Genomic DNA, 21,386 nt, shown 5'->3' on the forward strand with positions numbered 1-21,386 from the left:
AGGTAACTGAAAGAAACGCGCAATAAGACGAACAGACATTACATTTTATGATGATCCCCTGGACGTTACAAAAGGCGAGCACTTGTGGAATGTCGCAGCACGCCCACATGCATCAACGACCATCCGGCAGTTGTCAGCCACACTGATGGAGCAACGGAGCGCAGTACCACAAGAACTCCTTAGCTATCTTGTAACCAGCCTGGGATCACGTTGCACAGGATGAACTGCCGTCCGTGGCAATCAAACATCCTATTAAGAACAATTTGCCGCCTTTTATAATGTCTACTGGACCATCATAAATCGCGTCGATTTCAGTGTGATTATTGTCTTTAAATAAAATTATTATTTCTGCTCGTCTCACTTCGTATTTGTTTCAGTTACATTCTGTACTACACTAAAGCATATATTTTTATGTGTGGTCCAAGTTACTTGGCAGAGGCAAATCACGCGGAAGTTATTCATATTTTCGTCCTTACGCTTTCACAATTGTGTACGTCCAATACCCACTTCAAGAATGTACAAAATAAAATGATTAAAGTCATATATATTGGGAAAATGCTTCGATGCAGTCGCTAAATCGGCAGTGAAGTGCACACTCTGACACAAAAATAAGACGCACCAACAAAATAACGCGTTGGTCCACCTCTGGCCCTCAGGCAAGCAGTGATTCGGCTCAGGACTGATTCACAGAGTTGTTCGATGTTCTCCTGAGGGATATCGTGCCAAATTCTGTCCAACTGACGCGTATCATCGTCAAAATTCCGATATAGTTCGAGGGCCCTGCCCATAATGCGCCAAACGTTCTGAATTGTGGAGATATCCGGTGGCCTTGCTGGCCAAGGTAGGGTTTGTCAACCACGAAGACAAGCAGTAAAAAATCTTGCCGGCGGCAGGCAGGCATTATCTTGCCGAAGTCTAAGACAAGGATTGGTTGCCACGAAGAGCAACAGAACGGCGTAGAATATGGTCAACTTACCGCTATGCTGTAAGGATGCCACGTATGACAACCAAAGGGGTACTGCTATGAAAAGAAATGGCATCCCAAGCCACACGGCTGGTTTTAGGGTCTCATGGCAGACGACGGTCATTTCGGCACTCCACCGCTGTCCGAGGCCTCTCCAGACACGTCATCGGCAAGGAATCTCATTTAGTGGAGTTGTAATGTCTACAATGATGAGTCTCGCTTCGGACCGAGCTCAGATGACCAGCAAAACCGTGTCTGGAGACGCTCCGGACAGCGATGGGATATCGAGCTGACTCGCCCCCTTACGGCTCAACAGCCATGACTGCTGGTGTGGGGTGCCATTTCATATCATAGCAGAACCCCTCAGCTTGTCATCCGCCACACTATTACAGCACAGCGGTACATCGACCATATTCTACGCCCTTTAGTTGCCTTTCAGGGCAAGCCATTCCCGGGCTTACATTCCAGCAAGATAATGCTCGCCCGCACATTCTACTACTTGTTTTAGTGTTTCCCAAACCCCAACTTATCCAGCTAGGTCGCCGGATCTCCCGCCAATTGCGAATGTTTGAAGCATTAAGGGCAGGGAGCTTCAACAAGTTCGGAATTCTGACGATCTAACGCGCCATTTGGACTGAATTTGGCACGTTATCCGCCAGGAGGACACCCAGCAACCTGTGTCATGAATGCCAAGCCGAATAACTGCTTGCATAAGGGCCAGAGGTGGATCAACGCAGCCGGTCGGAGTGGCCGAGCGGTTCTAGGCGTTTCAGTCAGGAACCGCTCTGCTGCTACGGTCGCAGGTTCGAATCCTGCCTCGGGCATGGATGTGTGTGATGTCCTTAGCTTAGTTAGGTTTAAGTAGTTCTAAGTCTAGGGGACTGATGACCTCAGATGTTAAGTCCCATAGTGCTTAGAGGCATTTGAACCATTTGGATCAACGCATTATTGACTTGTTCACTTTGTGAAGCTCTTTCTCTTGCACAAATCATCCAATTTTTCTGAAATTGTAATCATTTGTTTACCTGTACACGTACACCGCATCCAGTTCGGATGATTTCTTGGTTGTGCGTCGTTCCTTTGTCTTAGAGTGTACTTATGTACGCCGGTATTATTTCTACATAATATCGATAATTCCTATAAACCGTTGCTATCTTTAATAATGAGAAGAAAGGGCGGTGAAAAGTTTCACATATCTGTCCGTGCACAGTTAACACGGAGGAAAGACGAATTGCGAGCTCCGTACTTCTCATAGCGCAGCAGCGCGGCGCGGCAGCGATCGTCGTTGCGAACGTCCTCGAAGAAGTCTACGATCTGGCGCAGCAGGAAGGCGTCGGCGCCGGCGAGCGCGTCGCCCACGGCGCAGAAGGCCGCCTCGCAGAAGCTCAGCACGTCGCTGTCCTGCAGCCCGCCCTGCACCTGCTTCACCGTCACCACCAGCTTGCACACCTGCAAGCGCACCCAGCCACACCTTGTTCAAAGAGGAACCACTGCAAGCGTAAATGTTACTATACTCTTCAGACATAGAAACTGAATGTCCTCTCATGAGCTGTCAGCCCAACTACGACGTTTTCCACTCAAAGCAGAAGAAGAATGGGCAACGATAAGATGCAACGAGATAGATACCCAAATTGATTCATGATGTCTCGGATGCGGCACACATACATGTAAGCATTCACTGTAGACAGCACGAAATAAGGAGCACGATGGTTAGAGACGAGTAAGGTCATTGAGTAATGAAGAAAGAAATAAGAAAATGAAAACATTACTTGGACCACCTGTACAGCTGACCGGGAAAAACTAGGTGCGTGAAGATGACAGGCAAGATACAATAGTCTTTTCCAAATTTCAAAACGCTTTGTGCAAATTCATAAAGAATAGATACCCAGGGATTGATGAAATACCAGCGGTACTCTTGTGAGCATCAGGCCAAAGCCTTGAGTAACAGATACAAAAGCTTGCAAACGACATTTATGTAACTGACAAAGCTCCATCAGATTTTGTAAAGAATACAATTATTGTACACGTTCAAAGAAAGCAAGAGCAGACACACGCAATAGTTACCGTGAACTCAGTCTGGTTTTACGTGCTTTAAAAACACCCAGAGTAGTACTTTATCAAAGAATGGTGGGAAAAATTAAACAGATTAGGAGAAGATCAGTCTGATTTTATGATTTTAAGAGGAACAGGTGCGCCCGAGGAGCAATATTTGTGCTGCGGTTAGTAATGGACGGTAAATTTAGGGAAAACAAGGAAACAGAGATTACATTCATAGATTTGGCGCTATGGAATGGAATAAAATGTTTTCCATTCTTACACCGTGTGATGTCAACTACAGGAACAGAACTGTAATCCACTCTCTTTAGCCCAAGCAAAGTGTAGTATCAGCATTTATAGAATGAAAGAACGGCCCAGAAGCAGGAAAAGTGAAAAGTTGAGTTGCTCATTACCACCATTAATATTTGAGTTATACAGGGTGTTTTAAAGTCTTTGCATCAAACGTCTAGGTGTGATACACCTTGTCTTGGGGAACAAATTATGTTAGAGACACTGACGCTTCCCTGCAACGTTAGGCGTCTTTTAAAATTAGTTAGCTACGTCGTGCGTATGCGATGTGTACTACCTACAATCCAGTCACCTGCTCCGCATGTCAGACTGTGGCATAGCATCACACTTGCTCTGAGAGACAGTATCACACCAACGTACGTTGCAATTTGAAGAGAAAGTACTAGGCACAGATGAGGCGAATCAGTCAACAAGAGCACAAGCGATCGCAAGAGATATGGACGTCACTCACACCTCCGTGTGGAGAGCGCTACATCAGCACACTTTCCACTTGCAAGAGGTACAGGCCATTGGAACAGCTGACTCCGAACATCTTATGCGATTTTTACATTGGTTTATGTAGCAATGCATTGCCGAGCCATAGTTTGTATAATGTCGGTTGTTTACAGGCGAAGTGGTCTTAGCGAAGTGGTCTTACGAGAGACTGCTATATGAATACCAACAACACCAACGCGTGGGCACAAAAATACCCGTGTAAAATCGTGGTCACACATCACCAATAACAGTTTCCAGTAAACATGTCGGCGGGCATCGTCGGCGAACTTATTGTCGGGCCCTTTATTCTGGCACCTCGTCTAGACGGCCCAATGTGTCACAACTTTCTGGCAGATGTCGTACCCAAGCTGCTAGAAGATCTTCCGGTGAATGTACAAGTGAAAATGTGGCTTCAAGATGACTGCGCCCACAATATTTTAATCACTGTGTGGGTCAGCACCTCACTGCCACGTTTAGTGTGAACTGAGTTGAGACAGGCGCCCTGAGCCATGGGCACACATTCACCTCGACCATGAACCACTTGATTTCTACCTGTGTGGTCACATCAAACGTAGCTTGTGTATTGCGCCTGTACACCACAGTGACATTCTAGTCGAACGAATACAAGCAGCACGTAATGCCATTCAGACCACTCCTGGCATCTTAGAAAGAGACCGCAACGGCTGTAATCAGGTGGAAGTTCGCCACTTTGAGCACCTGCTTAGGTTCATGTTTGGTGTTGTTAATATAACATGAGCTAGATGGATTACTTTTATGGCATAAGACTGGATTCAAAATTTTGTAAACCAACGTAACACTTCATTTCCATTTTTATTCAGTTTAATATGTGTATTTCTTTAAATGCTCTGCAGAAAACAAGCAAGGAATACATTAGTTGCTGCGGCGGACAGTAAATTATCTTTTTTTTACTTTCTTTACAATGTATTTTGTCCTGGAGTTCGCTTGTTTTAAAGGAGCGTTTCCTTCATGTCTTGTTGTGGTACCCATAGTGGAAAGACGTGTAGTTGCTCAGAAGAGAAGTGGATTGTTGTGGAAAACTCTAGAAACTCTACTGCTTTCCTGCGTTTAAAATAAAGTAGTTGCCTCGGCCTCGTTTGGAAATTAATCTGTGGGCTTCACTGAGAGGAAATTATCCCATTATCCCCGAGAGACGCTTTAAATCGTCTGAAAAGTTACTCCCCTTGTACAAATATGACGGATCAGTTCCAGCACACAGGAAGCTAGTGGAAGGAAGCAACTATGAAAGAAGGAAACTACAAGAACTCATAAGAATCAAGGACGACACGACTTCACAAAACTAGTGTGGTGTACTAAAGAGGCGTACTGCATGCTACCTATCCCAGTGAAAGAGCGATTTTCAACAAGAAAACCTTAAGAACGAGTAGCTGTAAGCAGAGTAAGATATTTTAAATGCGAAACAGGAAGTTTAATTTTGCTCGGTCTAGCCCCTTTCACGTGGGTCAGATGACTGGGTTATAGACAATATCTATTACATACACTTGCTGCGGAGAGCCTCCGCCCTGCCTCCTCTCAGGAGCATAGTCAGTAATAAGCAGAATTTACTCCCCGTGACTTGAGTTATCACCCCCATACATTTGACTCTGTGATTTTGAAACATCCTGTATACTGAAGAGACTATCTTCGTTTTGGAGTGATTGTTAATTGTTACTCATTCTGTTGCCAATATTACTTTTGTTGTAGCCTAATTTGTCCTGCATAAGACAGCTGCTGAGAGCAAGCAACCCACCTGAATACAGCAACAGCTTTCTGTGCTAGGAGGTTCGCATTCTGGCACCTTTATGTTGGACACCAAAGTTATTTGGTGAATATAACACAGCCTTTCTACTATTCAGTAACAACTGGTAGCGTTGAACCGTTTTTTGTCCTACAGACGACTCAACAACGCGTTTCGACAGGCAGTTTTCTCATCATCAGGTTGTAAGATTCAGCTTCTGAGCTTACACACTAAAGGTCTACCTCATTAGCTGAGTCTGAGAACCTAATGATGAGAGAGTTGTCTCTCGAAACGCGTTTTTGTGTTGCGTGAAGACCGAAAAACGATTCAATGCTATCAATTTTCACTGTTAAATTATTACAGCGACTAAGCACTACGTCACATAATATTGTGTTGTTTACAGACGCCTACCAAGGTGAAAAGGAAGGTATAATTTTTGTTGTGCTGCAAATTAAAAAAATGATTACAGTACGTAATAACGAATTGATTATAAAACTAACGTTCTATATTATGCAATGAATTTTACTCAGTTGTCTCGGGTTAGAGATCTCCGACAGAGTTCCAGTTCGGAGGAAGGAAAATATGTGGTATTCTTAAATTGTATTCGCACGTTGTCGTCACATAAATTGAATAACAATAAAGTTTCCGTCATTTTGAAAAGTCAGCAACGTCGTCAGGACGTCCATTTTAGTAACTACATGTATATCGTCTTAAAAATTTCCTTTCGCAAATAAAACTAAAATGAAAACATTGCACATGGCTTGGAGATCACACTGGTGGCAATTCCAATTCTGTACACTGAAATGTGAGTTTAGGTGTGTGTTCTAAGTGGGACACGGCAACCCTGCTCCCCACCGTACGTGTTCCTACCGAAGTGTCAATCCTAAAGTAAGTTTGAACAAATTATGGTTAAAATATATCGCACAGGAAACAGTACTCCACAAGTATGGCATGTTGTTGGATCATCCTACCTAAGCAGGAGTTCTTGTGTCAATGGTAAGTATCCTGTTCGTAACCTGGAGAGCATCAATTTCATCGGCGAGGCTGGGAAGAGGTTCACCACCCCAGGTTGGTGGTTAGCTGACAATCTACACGAGTGGAGAGCTTCACGTAACAATCTTTGGCTTTACGACCAAAAGAAGAAAGTGTTAATATTTTCTGAATGAATCTTAAATATGGCTGCGATTTCAGCAACTGCGTGGCAGTGAAGTCGAAGAGGTTGAAAAAAAAAATTAGCCAACCAGTTGCAAATAAACATTTATTGGAACACTTGGCCAATGTTTCAACAATTTTAAAATTGTCTTCTTTAGAAGCTGTAATAGTTCTAAAGTTACATTAATAGCTACAGAATTATTTTAAACAGAACAACTGTAGCCAAAAGATCATATGATAAGGGTACTCACTTATTACATCAGATTCTGATTAAGTACACTGAATAAAGCCAAACGGCTCTTGTCATATTCGATATCCATCTTAAAAACACAAATAATCACAAGTCATGACTTGGGATCTATAATCTAGATGGCACCACTGTGCTCTGTTATACATAAATCAAGTTTTACGTCTAGAAGAATCTTATATTAATGTACGAGTGCACTTGCCATTTGATCTGCACACCTGTAATGCTATAGTGCTGCAATTCTAAATCATGGCTTGTGGTTATTTTTGTTTTTAAGATAGATGTCGAATATGACCTGAGTCTTATGGTTTTATTCAATACACTTAATCAGAATTAGATATATCGTACAATCTTCTGGCTAAGATTGTTATGTTGTTCTGTTTAAAACACTTTTGTAACCATTAATGTAATTTTTAGGATCCATTACAGCTTTTGAAGATAATTTTAAAATTTAATTGTTCGGGACGGGCATCCCATGACGCTTGTTCACATTCATCGGTGACTCATTAACTCAGTTTTTCTTATTCCAGAGGGCAGCTAACCCTCTGACGGAACACGCTGAGCTACCGTGCAGGCGCAACTGAGCTTACCACGCACGACGCAGGAGCCGTCGTAACAGCTTCACTCCCACCTGCACTTCGTCTCCAACCTTCCAAACTTCACAGAAGCTCTCCCGCAAAACTTGCAGAACTACCACCCCTGAAAGGAAGGATATTGCGGAGACATGTCTTTGCCACAGCCTGGGGGATGTTTCCAGAATGAAATTTTCACTTTGCAGCGGAGTGTGCACTGATATGAAACTTCCTGACATGACAAAGCCGAGCTTCTCTGAAGCTTGGAAGGTAGGAGACGAAGTACTGGCTGAGGTAGAGCTATGAGGACGGGTCACGAGTCGTGTTTGGATAGCTCAGTTGGGCACAGTCTGAATTAAGCAGTTACGCGGCACGGACCTGTTGTCCCGGCCGCGGACGAGCGTGGTAGAGGAAGTGTTCACATCGCTGATACTCATGCGTGTTGTTGTCTGACTAGATCACCATGGCACACAATTTGAGAAAGACTTCGCTCCAATTTACGTTTGACAACAAATATGCTAGACCCAAGGCTTTCGAAATAGAGCGTTTTTTGAGGGACGAAGTTCGTTTACCTGCTACAAGCCTAATTGGGATACACCTACCCATTGTAAGCAGTACAAGATACGTCAAGATGACCGATGGAGCTGCATGTGAAAGGATCATTCGGATATTTGAATTGCCGTTTGAGGTACCAGAATCGTTGCGATCATATGGAACAGTACTCAGTCATATGCCTGAACGCTTGGCGAGGTTTAGCACCTATCCTGTGCCAATCGGCGTCAAATAGGTGCGGATCGTCCTTAACAAACATAAAAAAGCGTCTTCAGGCCACGAGTGGCCTACCGGGACCATCCGACCGTCGTGTCATCCTCGGTGGAGGATGCGGATAGGAGGGGCGTGGGGTCAGCACACAGCTCTCCCGGTCGTAAGATGGTATTCTTGACAGAAGCCGCTACTATTCGGTCGAGTAGCTCCTCAATTGGCATCACGAGGGTAAGTGCACCCCGAAAAATAGCAACAGCGCATGGCGGCCTGGATGATCACACATCCAAGTGCTGACCACGCACGTAAGCGCTTAACTTCGGTGATCTCACGGGAAGGCCGTTGCCTCCTTAACAAACATATTCCTTCATATTTATGTATTGGAGGATGTCGAGCTATTGTGATTTATGATGGCCAGCCACGCACATGTTCCGGCTGTGGTGGAGGAGAACATACCCGCTCGGAGTGCATACAGCGCCGCGTCACGCAACTGCCACGTGGAGAAACGTCACAGCGAGACTTTCCCACGCAACTGCCGATGACGTACGTGTGGGTGGCCCGCCGGGAGGTGTTGCCGAGTTCAGAGCGTAGCACGGACGTGTTGATGCAAGAGCAGACCGAGTTAGTGGAGCATATAGGTGACACAGAGAATGCCCTACACCCACTTCATGGCAGATGAGGGAGGCACCTTCCGCACCCTCACATGTAGCACGCGGCATGGAAGTGGAGGTCGAAACAGTGGCGGCAGCAACGGACCAACGAACACAGTGAGGCGTCGACCACGACGGCAGAGGGCAGGACGCACAAACAACGATCACCGAAGCGTCGCAGAAAGCGTCGCCGTAGTTCGGGTGACACGTCGTAGGGGTCACGGAAGTTATCCGAGCCGAATAAACGTCTGACATGGAACACGTACCTTTAGAGGATGCTGAAAAGATTCCTTCAGATCGTGACCGGATGTCCTGCCTTTCAGTCGGTCCCTCTTCATTGACACCGACTGCCCCGGTACTGCCAACGGAGGAGTCACATGGAATGTCCCGGCAGCCAAATCGAAATGCAGCAGGGGGCGTTTCTGGGATTGATGACTAACGCGGCTGGGCAGAACCAGCCGAAGAGATACAGGAATTGGCATCCCCATTTGATGACGACTCACTTATAGTATGCACACCACAGAACGAAAACAGCGGAGGGCAGCCAACTGGCGGGCACCCCCTGAGCGCGAGTAGTGGACCAGTGGACCAAGTCTATGGAGTTTCCAATGGCATGACACGAGCATGACGATGACGACGGACCAAGCATATCAGGTGGGAACAGTGAACATTAACACCGCACGATCACTTGCAAAGGTGCAACTTTTCCGGGACACGATTTATGCCACAGACTTGGATATTCTGCTGGTGCATGAAATCTGCAATGCTGCCTTTCCCGACGTGCTTGGTTACAACACTTACCTAGCGCCGACTCCAGATATAGGACGTGTACAGCGATATTAGTTCGGAAAGGGATTCCGGTATGTGACCATGATTACCTCCCTTCGGCTCAGTGTATAGCGATGACCGTGAACGGCATTCGTATTGTCAACATCTATGCACCCTCCGGATCTAACAATCGACGGGCGCGTGCGCAGTTATGCTCGGAGGAGATTGCGCTCCTATTCCATGGCAGATATGACTACATTTTGGTAGGAGAGGATTTTAACTGTGTTCTCATACCAAAGAATCAAACCCCTAATTTGAGCTCCTGCTACGCAATGCACAAGATCTGCTGATACATGGTACTAATGGATACGTGGGAAAAGATCCAAGGGCAGCGAGAGGGCTACACATTTTATACTAGCCAATCGGCGAGCAGGCTGGATCGAATTTATGTTTCTGACAGATTAAGAGATCACGTGTTGGCTACTGAACCCTGGTCCACAGCTTTTAAGGATCATCTTGCATATTTATGCACGTTAACCCTCCCACAGCAGCGGGTCTGACGGAGACGTAATTCGTGGAAACTTAATTCATCCTTATTTGGTGAATCCAGAATGTCGCCAACGGATCGAAGAAACATGGCAGACATGCACTCGTCATCTGCCGATGCACCGTACGGTTCTTTCATGGTGATACTCGTCCGGTCAGAGAACGAAGTACGTAAAGTGACTGACCTTCTTACTACGTATGCAGTAGCGGCGTGTAGCAGGGTCGACATGAATAAAACGAATATTATGCACATTGGACGGGGGCTGGATGCTCTGCACAGTTCGATTACGACTGTGGATATCTTGCGACGGTTAGGAGTATTGTTCAACCGATCGCAACGGCAATCAGCGGCGACGAGCTACCGGCGTCTGCTCCAGCACGTCCAACTGCACGAACATAGCAATTCCCTCCGAACCCACGACCTGCTCCAAAGGGTGGAATACACTAATGTTCATCTGGCCTCGCGATTGCCGCACCTGACACGGGTACTGCCAATAAAAAATGGTTCAAATGGCTCTGAGCACTTTGGGACTTAACTGCTGTGGTCATCAGTCCCCTAGAACCTAGAACTACTTAAACCTAACTAACCTAAGGACATCACACACATCCATGCCCGAGGCAGGATTTGAACCTACTGCCAATACCACATGGTATTCTTGACAGGTTAATGGCGGCCTTTGAATACTATGTCAGCTAAGGGATGCTGTTTAAGTTCAAATTAGAGACTAACTCTCCCACACCATTCTGGAGGGCTTAATCTCACGAGTGTGCGGAACAAGGCTCTAGCTCTATACCTGCGAGCGACGCTACGGACATGGAACCAACTGTAACATGCCATCGCCTCGGCGATCCTGGACGTGTTTCTTCGTGCGTCTTCTCAACCGCCGGTGGCGGTAGGCATCATATCGCCTTTTTCTCACGTCGCGCGATTCTTTGTTGATTTTAGTTATGTTCATTTACAGATACCTTCTATAAGGATCCCCACTACCCGAGAGATATATCGATACTTGAGGCGTCATCATTGCAGCAATGTTGTCGAACTTCAATACCCAACGAGGGATTGGCGACAGATTTGATGAGCTGTCAATGCACCTCCTCTCGCCACGGCAGCGAGATCGTCTTGGTACACATCTTCAACTCCAAGACAGCCACCCGCTGACGACTGTACGACATTCACATAGTACATTCCCCGCTCTGCCTTATATGTGGCATGCAGGACACCGACAAACATTTTCTGCAGTGTGGTAAGGCAAAGGGGTTTGGCGGCTGACGCAACGCATCATGGCACTCCCCCGATGCATCGATGACTCCACGATCACGACGGACGCTTTATCTTTCCCAGACGCTGTCTTTTTCCCCTCACAGAGAACATCGGCAATCCGCTGGATTGGAGGGCAAGTGGTTCAAGTGGCTCTAAGCACTATGGGACTTAACTTCTGAGGTCATCAGTCCCCTAGAACTTACAACTACTTAAACCTAACTATCCTAAGGACATCACATACATCCATGCCCAAGGCAGGATTCGAACGTGCGACCGTAGCGGTCACGCGGTTCCAGGATGTAGCGCGTAGCACTGCTCGGCCACCCCGGCCGGCGGGTTGGAGGACACGCATCGAATTACGAGCTCTCGCGGATCGTGATATCGGGCATGCACTATTGGTATTATCTACTAGAACAACACGAAATCACCCAACGTCACTCTAAATACAAAACGCACTTTGTGAACTGCCTAGGCAGCATGTTTCATGACCCTCCCCCCCCCCCCCTCCCACCCGCCCCCGGAAGCCACGGAAGCTGTGGGGAGTCCCAGGTTTACGCAGTTTCGCGGAATAGGCTATTACTCCCAGTGAAGTGACAAGGGTGTCACTTCGGCCCTATATTCCTTTCCCATCTTTTTCATAAGTGATTGTTTTTCCTGGGACATTAAAATAAAATAAAAATAACAAAAAAAGAAAAACATAAATGTACAACGTTTCCTTCCCACTCCCCCTCCTTAGGGGTAAAAATTAAAAAAGAAAGAAAAGTTGGTGAGCATGTAATATCTCTTTATATTCGATGAATTATTCAGATACAATTCTACCCTTGAATGATGTTTACTAATATTCTATCTTCATACTCGCAGAATCCATGCGAAAAGTAGTTCATACAATAGCTATGCCATGAGCGCATAAGTATTCTTTGTAGTACTCTCTCTGGAGGTTGTTAAAAAAGAAAAAAGAAAGGGGCTTCCGAGATTGTCTTCGTGCCGATTAGCCTGAGCTTGGTTTGGAAGAACTGTAATCTGATTATTGAGATTTATGACAGAAGATAACTGAGACGATACTGTACGATTAAAAAGGAAATATATATAGATTGCTCCTTCAAATAAAAGGTGTGTATTTGAAATTTGAGAATTAATTATATTTATCGATATATTGCGTAGTTGTTAATCAGAAGGTAACTTCCCGAAAGACTGGATACGAACCTGCATTTAATAATCCAAGAGCTCCATTACTTCTTCGGAAGGTTAAACTTCATCAAAGCCAAATATCCGCTTGATATGAGGTTTCCCGACTGATTATACAACGCTCCCAAAATTACGAGGCATTTTATTTGTACAGATCAGCAGACTGCCGCAAAGCACGAGCCTGCAGAGAAGAAGAATCGTCGCCTGATTTCAGAGTCATTGTGAGTGACTGAACTATGACTGTGTTTCCTATCATGAATGATTGATTGCTCGAACGAATTGAGAGCTACGGAATTGCGTAGAAAAGAAGGGAAAAAAATACAGTGGCGCCAGTGTGACAGGACTCTCTTGGATTGTTATATAATATATGTATTTTTTGTTTCATGAAAACCAACGAGAACGAGAGGTAACTAATCTGAAGAGAGATTCGGTGCCCATAGTAAAAGATTGCTGATACCAAGAAACGATTTCAACTATTGGACAACACCGAGACTACAGAACAAGGCCAGAGAAATCTAATTTTTTTATCCTGTAGTTAAAATAGTTTGAAATCAATTTAGGAAGAACTTTTTTCCAGATAGTAGTTAGATTGTAGAACTGTATATTGTGTGATTTTCGTATCTGGGCGTTGAACCTTATACCATCTGTGAAGTAATTTGAAAGTTAAGTGTGTCTACGACAGTAAATTTGAAACTGTATTTAGTGATTAGAACCTGATATTGACAGTTATTTAATGGTATTTACTAGAGCGGCATTTAAAATGTCATTGAATCAGCAACGAGAAGTGCAACAGCCTTCAGCTGTTTGCGCAGGAGCAGAGGCCACGGATAGCAATTCTGAGACTGTTGTGGCTAGCGGTAGCAATATAAATAATCCTGCTGGTTCAGAAAACATTCATACAACAGCTGATCAGACTGTTGTTGACACATTAGTTGTTATTATGCAACAGTTGTCTCTATTAGCTGAAGGCCAAGCGGAGGTAAAACGAGACTTATCCGTTATACAAAATGAACTCCGAAATCAACTAGCCGAAAAGCAAACAGAATTACAAAATCAGTTAAGAGCAAACTTTACCGAATTAGATCAGAGATTAAATACCCAGACACAGAAAATAAAGGAACAGGCAGAAGGGACCGAAAAGAATCTTATTGCTCGAATTGAGCAGGTCCGCCAACAATGCCAAGAAAACAATAGTAAATTAAAAGCGGAACTAACCGAATATGTATCCGTCAAAATTGACACGATACAAAAACAAGTAGAACTGTTTCCTCAAGTAATACAAGTTCCAAAGGAGATACAGTGTTCCGTAGCTATGATACCACAAATAACAGAATCCCAAGATAATCTAAAGAAGCAATTTGACGAAGTGAAGGAAAAACAGGAGACAGTGGAACATAGAATGAATGTACTTGCGGGAAAGTTTTCAGAAATGACATTAGAGCGGCAAAATTCTCCTTCGGAAACGATAGAAGAAACTGTGAAAGCAGCTTTACAGTCAATTTCAGAGAGTTCCGAGGAGATTTTTTTTAACAAAGGGTTAAAGGAAGTTCGAGAACAACTTGGCGAAGATTTCTCGCGTTGGAAAGAAAATATCGAAAGATCACTAAATCTCTCGCAGGAGGATTTAGAAACACCGAGAAGTAGGAAACAACATTCTCAATTTGGGCGTGAAATTCCGTCCACGTCAAGATCCGATGTAGACAGAACTGTTACGTCACAAGTTAGATTCGATATAACGGATAGCCACAGGGAAGAGTACGAACAGGATGATTTTTGGAATCGTAGTACCGTTGAGGAAAAGATGATTAACCAGAGACAATTTCAAATCTTTAACCCTGACAAAAAGAATGTTCATCCTGTAGTCTTTATTCGAAGTTTCAGAGGTCTATTTCCACGATCTTGGACAGAATGGCAAAAGATTAGTTTTGTATCTGGATATATACAAGGATCAGGAGCATTGTGGGCATCCCAACAAACAGCTTCTTGTAAATGTTACAAAGAATTTGAGCAGGCTTTTCTAGCAAAATATTGGTCTGCTGGAGTACAAGAAAGACTTAGGCAGGAAGTATTATATCCTGAGCCTTTCTCATTTTCTAGAGGATCTCTAAAGAGATATTTTGAGAAATACATTAATAAATCTTTGTATTGGGATGTATGGATTCCTTTGCCGGATATACTTAGAATACACAAGTCCAGACTACCCACCAGTATAAGGAATCAGCTGTTGTATATAAACGATAAGGATATAGACTCATTTATGACTACGCTTGATCGTATTGATATAATTGAGGAGAACAATAAAAGGGCAAGAGAAATTTCATATCAAAGAAGAGCAATAGAAGCGAATCCGAGCTGCAACTTGAGTGTGAATGGCAGTAATGGTAGCAGTAACAATAATCATAACCAACTACACTCTCCGAGGAGACTTAGCAATGGACAAAATGCAAACAATAATTATTACCATAATGGAAACTGTAATAATGGTGCAGCGAGGGGCTATTTTAGGAACAGTTGGAATTTTAATCGATATAATCCAATGTATGGCAACACAGGACAGTTCTACCAACACCAGCAGAACAACAACAATAATTACACGAATCAAGCAAGACAACATAGACAGAATTCACCACAACAACCGATAATCACTGAAGTAGCTGAAGAGATAAATACCAATCGGACCAATAATCAGTCAAACTAAACATGACCGCATCGTGCCCCGGAGGAGCGGTCAGGGGAACTGTTAGGGGCGAAACAGTAAAATTACAGTTGTTAAGATATAATGATGGTGAGCTGTTGACTGAAGAGTTAACAAAGGATTTAATAACTTGTCATAATGGCAGATCGAGTGTTCCGGTATCGGAAGTATTTGTTGAAATAGAGGAAGTTCCAACGAATGTGATATTAGACACCGCCGCTTCCGTCAATGTCATCTCAGGAGCTCTTTTTCGGAGAATTATTAGGAAGAAGAAGGTACCAATTTTGCCAGTACAGAACTGCAAAATCATCGGAGCTGTTGGAGCACGCTCTCCCAATGTCAAAATACAAACACAATTAGAGATGAAAATGGGAAATGTAGCAATAAAATGCACGTTCCTTGTAGTGGAGAAGTTATTAGTGGACTGTATTCTTGGTATTGGGAGTATGCAGGAGTACGATTGTCAGATTGATTTTTTGGAAGGAATAGTTAAATTTAGATTAAATGGAGAAGATATAGCACTGGATTTAAATAGAAAGGAAACGGTGCATGAGAAATATTGTCGCGGTGCCATAATTCAATTAATTGACACTATAAACGGTCGTTGGAAGGAGCTTTCAAAGGATTTGATACAACAGGAGGACTTTAACCAAACAACAATGATAAAAGCTAGTGAATCAAATCAGCTTACCGGAGAACAAAGGCAGCAGCTTCATTATTTGTTAGAGGCATATGAAGAGATTTTTGATGAGAAACCAGGAATTATTAAAGGGTATATTTGTCACCTACAAGTGAAGCCACATCAGACTTACTGTTACACGCACTATCCGATCCCCTGGCGTTTAAAACAATCCGTTCAAAGGGAGATAAATAGAATGTTAGAATGGAACTTGATTGAGCCATCAACTAGTCCATATTGTTCTCCGCTCTTAGTCGTCCCAAAACCTGGAGGTAACGTTAGATTAGTTATGGATGCGAGAGAGATTAATAAAATAATAGTACCTGTAAGAACTCATCCGGAAAATATAGATGAATTAATTCAAAATTTCCAGGATGTTTCGTACTTAACTAGTGTTGATTTGAGAAGTTCGTACTGGCAGGTCCAAATGGATGAAGAATCTAGGAAATATACCGCATTTATCTATGCTGGGAGAAGTTACCAATTTAGAGTTGTCCCGTTCGGACTTAAAATTAGTGACGGAATATTTATTTCAGCGTTGGATTATGTTCTTGGACCAGAATTGCGTAGTCGTATAACTGTGTTTGTTGACGACTTATTAATAGCCACGAAAACATGGGAAGAGCATTTGCATATTTTGGAAAGGATTTTTGCTGTTTTCAAGAAAACCGGAATTACAGTAAACTTACAAAAGTCTCATTTCGCTTTACCACAAATTAAGTTCTTAGGACATATGATAGATGCGAAAGGTATCCTGCCTACCGAGAAGAAGATAAGTGCAATTCGAAATTTTCCATCACCACGGAATAAAAGACAGCTGAAGGGATTTATAGGTATGGCATCGTTCTTCCGTCGTTTCATAAAGACTCAAGCCATGAATTCTGAGGCATTAAACCGGCTTCTACGGAAGGATGTGCCATGGCAGTGGACTGAAGAATGTGAACTAGCTTTTCGAGACATTAAAGACCAACTCGTTAACGCATCCTTATTATATCACCCTGATATGAATTGTGAGTTCTGTCTGTCCACGGATTCATCGGATGTTGGATTAGGTGCTTGTCTCTTCCAAATAAGGAAAATAAAAGGGGTACCAACATTCGGTCCGATAGCATTTGCTAGTCGAGTGTTATCGCCCTGTGAAAGAGCCTATACGACCACAGAACTTGAAGCACTTGCGATTATCTGGGCATTCAAGAAGTTTAACTATTATTTATATGGTTCGAAAACGATTGTGTATTGTGACCATCAATCACTAACCTTTTTGCAAACACGTAAATTATTACATCCTAGACTGTCACGTTGGACAATGACACTACAACAGTACCAATTTAAAATCATTCATGTGTCTGGCAAAGAAAATATTATTGCGGATGCGCTGTCAAGATCCCCAGAAGGTTTAACGCCGGAAATAGAATCAGTAAATACTTCGGATTTTCCAGTATTACTGTTGCAGGACAATATCTACAAGACTTATTATGTACATCTTTGTAGAGATATGGGAAATTTACAACGAAAAGACCCTCGATGGAAGAAGATAATTCAGCTAAAGGAACAACAAAATTCAAGGGCTAGTTCACATCATTATAAATTAGTAAATGGAGTATTATTCTTCAGACGTGGGAAGGACAACAATCCACGGTGGTGTGTATGTATCCCGAAGGAATATGAGGAAAAATTAATTTGGTTTACCCACTAATCATGGGGACATTTTGGTGTAATTAAATGTGCCAATAAAATAGGAGCATACTGTTATTTTCCGAATATTCGGAGAAAAGTGCACCAATCAATACAAAACTGTTTACTCTGTCAAAAGGCAAAACCGGATAATAGAGGTAGTAAGCATGTTCTGCATTCAATTATTCCACGAGAGCCAAGGGCGTTAATTTCGTGTGATATCTGCGGCCCTCTCCCACGATCAAGAGGAGGAGTCAATTCATTGTTGGATTCTTTGACGTGTTTACAAAATATGTAAAACTATATCCATTAAAGTGTGCTACTGCCAGAGCTGTTGTAGTGAGATTGGTGTGTGACTATCTTCCGCATGTAGGTTTACCGAAATCCGTAATTACAGATAATGCCAGAATTTTTACTGGATTTAAATGGAAGCAAACACTAACACAACTTGGTATTCGACAAATTTTGACATCATGTTACCATCCACAAGGTAGTCCAATAGAACGAGTTTTCCGAGAATTAAACCGATTTATGCGTACACACTGTCACAGTAAACAAACATCATTGGCTGATTATTTGTCAGAATTTGAACAAATATTTAATAATCTGACACATACCTCAACTAACTTTACTCCAACAGAGCTTATGTTTAGTCAGATTGAAAAGAACTTCTGGATAAACCATCTGCCAAAGTATGAAGACCAGAATTTAAAATGGGAGGAAAAGATTCGACTCGCACTTGTCAATTTAACTAAAAAGGCAATACAACGGAAATTGACATCTGATAAACGGATTCACCGGATTCAGACGTTTCATCTTGGAGAAAAGGTTTTATTGAGGCGACACATCCATTCCTCGAAACTGATGAAGAACATAAAGAAATGGAATCTTATTTATACCGGACCATATGTTATTGTAAATATACCAAATCCTGGATCATACTTGTTGGCATATCCCGAATCGAAAAGAATAAAGGGATTATTTCCGCATAATGATATTAAGAAATTTAGTGAAGGATCGTAGATCTGTGATACCAAATATGGAGAAGAATTTAGAGTGGAATTTGACTATGAGTCGAATGTGTATATAAATATCAAGAAGTTTATGTTGTCTAGAGGTTAAGAGACAGTGAGACTACTCGTGTGCTAGGTTAAGAGACAGTGAGATTACTCCTGTGGTAGGTTAAGAGATAGTGAGATTACTCCTGTGATAGGTTAAGAGACAGTGAGATTAGTCCTGTGATAGGTTAAGAGACAGTGAGATTAAGATAGGTAGAAGAATTTGTTAATTACTAGTGTTTGTAAGTGTGGACTATGAGCAGAAGCCACAGTGATATACAATGAAAGTGCATCTACATTTCCTCAAGACACGGCACTTATGTGAGAATTGCGTGTGAAACTTGAACAGTGTGGGATATGTAGGTAAATACGCTGTGTGTATGATGTGCGCTGTTCGCGCGAGAAAACAAACGAACTGTGAAATGAAGCAACAGTCGATAATGTCACTGTTGCAAACAACTGAAGAAACTCCCTGGTTGCGCGAGAGAAAATTATTATAAATTTTAGATTTTTTCATTATGCCTTCTTTACCAGGAGAATTAATTTAAGAATTTTAACTAACATTTTAAGAATAGCAGTTTGTGTGTTTCATATTATGGACATAATTGTTGAAATATATTTCCATAAATGTTCATGAGAGGATGAAGAAGATTCTGCGATTGGATGATTTGTTAAATGAACATACGTCATCATTAATGATATTTATTTGCAAGTGGATCTATAAATCAATTAATTATAAGAATAATGAAAATTTTTCAAATTATTCCTTTTGTGGAGTCAGTGTCATATGCCTATGTTTAAAATTTTTCATCAGGTGTAAACTTAAATTTTATCCATAATTTCGTAATTGAAAGCAAACCTCGGACAGATTCAATGCTCTACTTCCACCTGCACTATAACAAAACGAAGATTTGATTAAAAATTTTTTTGAGAGGAATACATTCGATATGAGCTACAACAAAATTTAAATGCCCACAGTCTATTTGGCAATGTTTTGGACAATCAGCAGTTGTAATGCAAAACAACTTTGGTATTGAGGACTACAAAAAAAAATTCGCGATTGTCAGGACTGATGGATATTCCAGTCTAGTACATATGGAAGAATATAAGAATCCACTCCGATTTTGAGTTCAACGATGAAATATGGACTTCGTTGCCTTAATCCACTCTCTTCCAGGGATTTATTCAGTCAGAACCTTTACTTATTCCACTTTAAACCTGTTTCATATTCACGTCCCTGACCATCTGTTCCTGAGATCATCTTCCTGTTTCTACGGCACGTTACCAGCTTCTATCCTGTACCATAAGCCATCGCCTGTCCTCCGTGCCGCCTCCACCAAACGCTGTACGTCGCCTACCCGGTGTCCGTATCCAGTGTTCCTGTTCCATCGACTTCACAACGAGATCGCCGGCTACATCGTCGAAAGAAGAATTTTGAAAATTTTTTTTTTGAGCAATATTGTAAAATTTTTTTTTGGCGATGAGGCACTTTTCCTTCGATCTAATCTATAGAGCTTCTATATATTTCAAAATGACTGGATTTAGGCTTTCCTATCTTCTTTAATACCTGAGCTGCGGTCTATTCTTCCGGGTTTTCCAGGGTTTCCCTGTGAAGGCCAGTTGGTAGACCTTTTTCGTAATTACACCAATCTACATCTTCCCTGGTTATGTACTCGGGATGCGGGTATACCCCGGTACATGTAAAACCTACAGCTTAGGTATTCTCGTAACTTATTGTCTTAACATGTTACCCATACTCTCTATAGTAAAATTCTACTAATTCAAAATATTCTTCTTTTGAATAAACAACCCAACAAATTTTTTCAGTTAGCTCACAAAGTGTATTATCATTAACTTTGCTCGCTGCGAGGGGCAATTGTAATATCTCTTTATATTCGATGAATTATTCAGATACAATTCTACCCTTGAATGATGTTTACTAATTTTCTATCTTCATACTCGCAGAATCCATGTGAAAAGTAGTTCATACAATAGCTATGCCATGAGCGCATAAGTATTCTTTGTAGTACTCTCTCTGGAGGTTGTTAAAAAAAAAAAAAGAAAGGGGCTTCCGAGATTGTCTTCGTGCCGATTAGCCTGAGCTTGGTTTGGAAGAACTGTAATCTGATTATTGAGATTTATGACAGAAGATAACTGAGACGATACTGTACGATTAAAAAGGAAATATATATAGATTGCTCCTTCAAATAAAAGGTGTGTATTTGAAATTTGAGAATTAATTATATTTATCGATATATTGCGTAGTTGTTAATCAGAAGGTAACTTCCCGAAAGACTGGATACGAACCTGCAATTAATAATCCAAGAGCTCCATTACTTCTTCGGAAGGTTAAACTTCATCAAAGCCAAATATCCGCTTGATATGAGGTTTCCCGACTGATTATACAACGCTCCCAAAATTACGAGGCATTTTATTTGTACAGATTAGCAGACTGCCGCAAAGCACGAGCCTGCAGAGAAGAAGAATCATCGCCTGATTTCAGAGTCATTGTGAGTGATTGAGCTATGACTGTGTTTCCTATCATGAATGATTGATTGCTCGAACGAATTGAGAGCTACAGAATTACTTAGAATTGA

The 21,386-nt window shown here is 42.3% G+C and overlaps 1 protein-coding gene across 1 annotated transcript in view; it reads right to left on the bottom strand.

Annotated features, from left to right (window-relative positions):
* LOC124594658 overlaps window positions 1-21,386 on the bottom strand; it is a 166,041-nt gene that overhangs the window by 119,713 nt on the left and 24,942 nt on the right. The window contains exon 4 of the mRNA XM_047133030.1: window positions 2,211-2,413. Coding sequence (XP_046988986.1) covers window positions 2,211-2,413 — 203 coding nt within the window. The remainder of the gene's footprint in view (window positions 1-2,210; window positions 2,414-21,386) is intronic.

This window comes from Schistocerca americana, chromosome 1 (assembly GCF_021461395.2).
Source record: "Schistocerca americana isolate TAMUIC-IGC-003095 chromosome 1, iqSchAmer2.1, whole genome shotgun sequence".
NCBI classification, from domain to species: domain Eukaryota; kingdom Metazoa; phylum Arthropoda; class Insecta; order Orthoptera; family Acrididae; genus Schistocerca; species Schistocerca americana.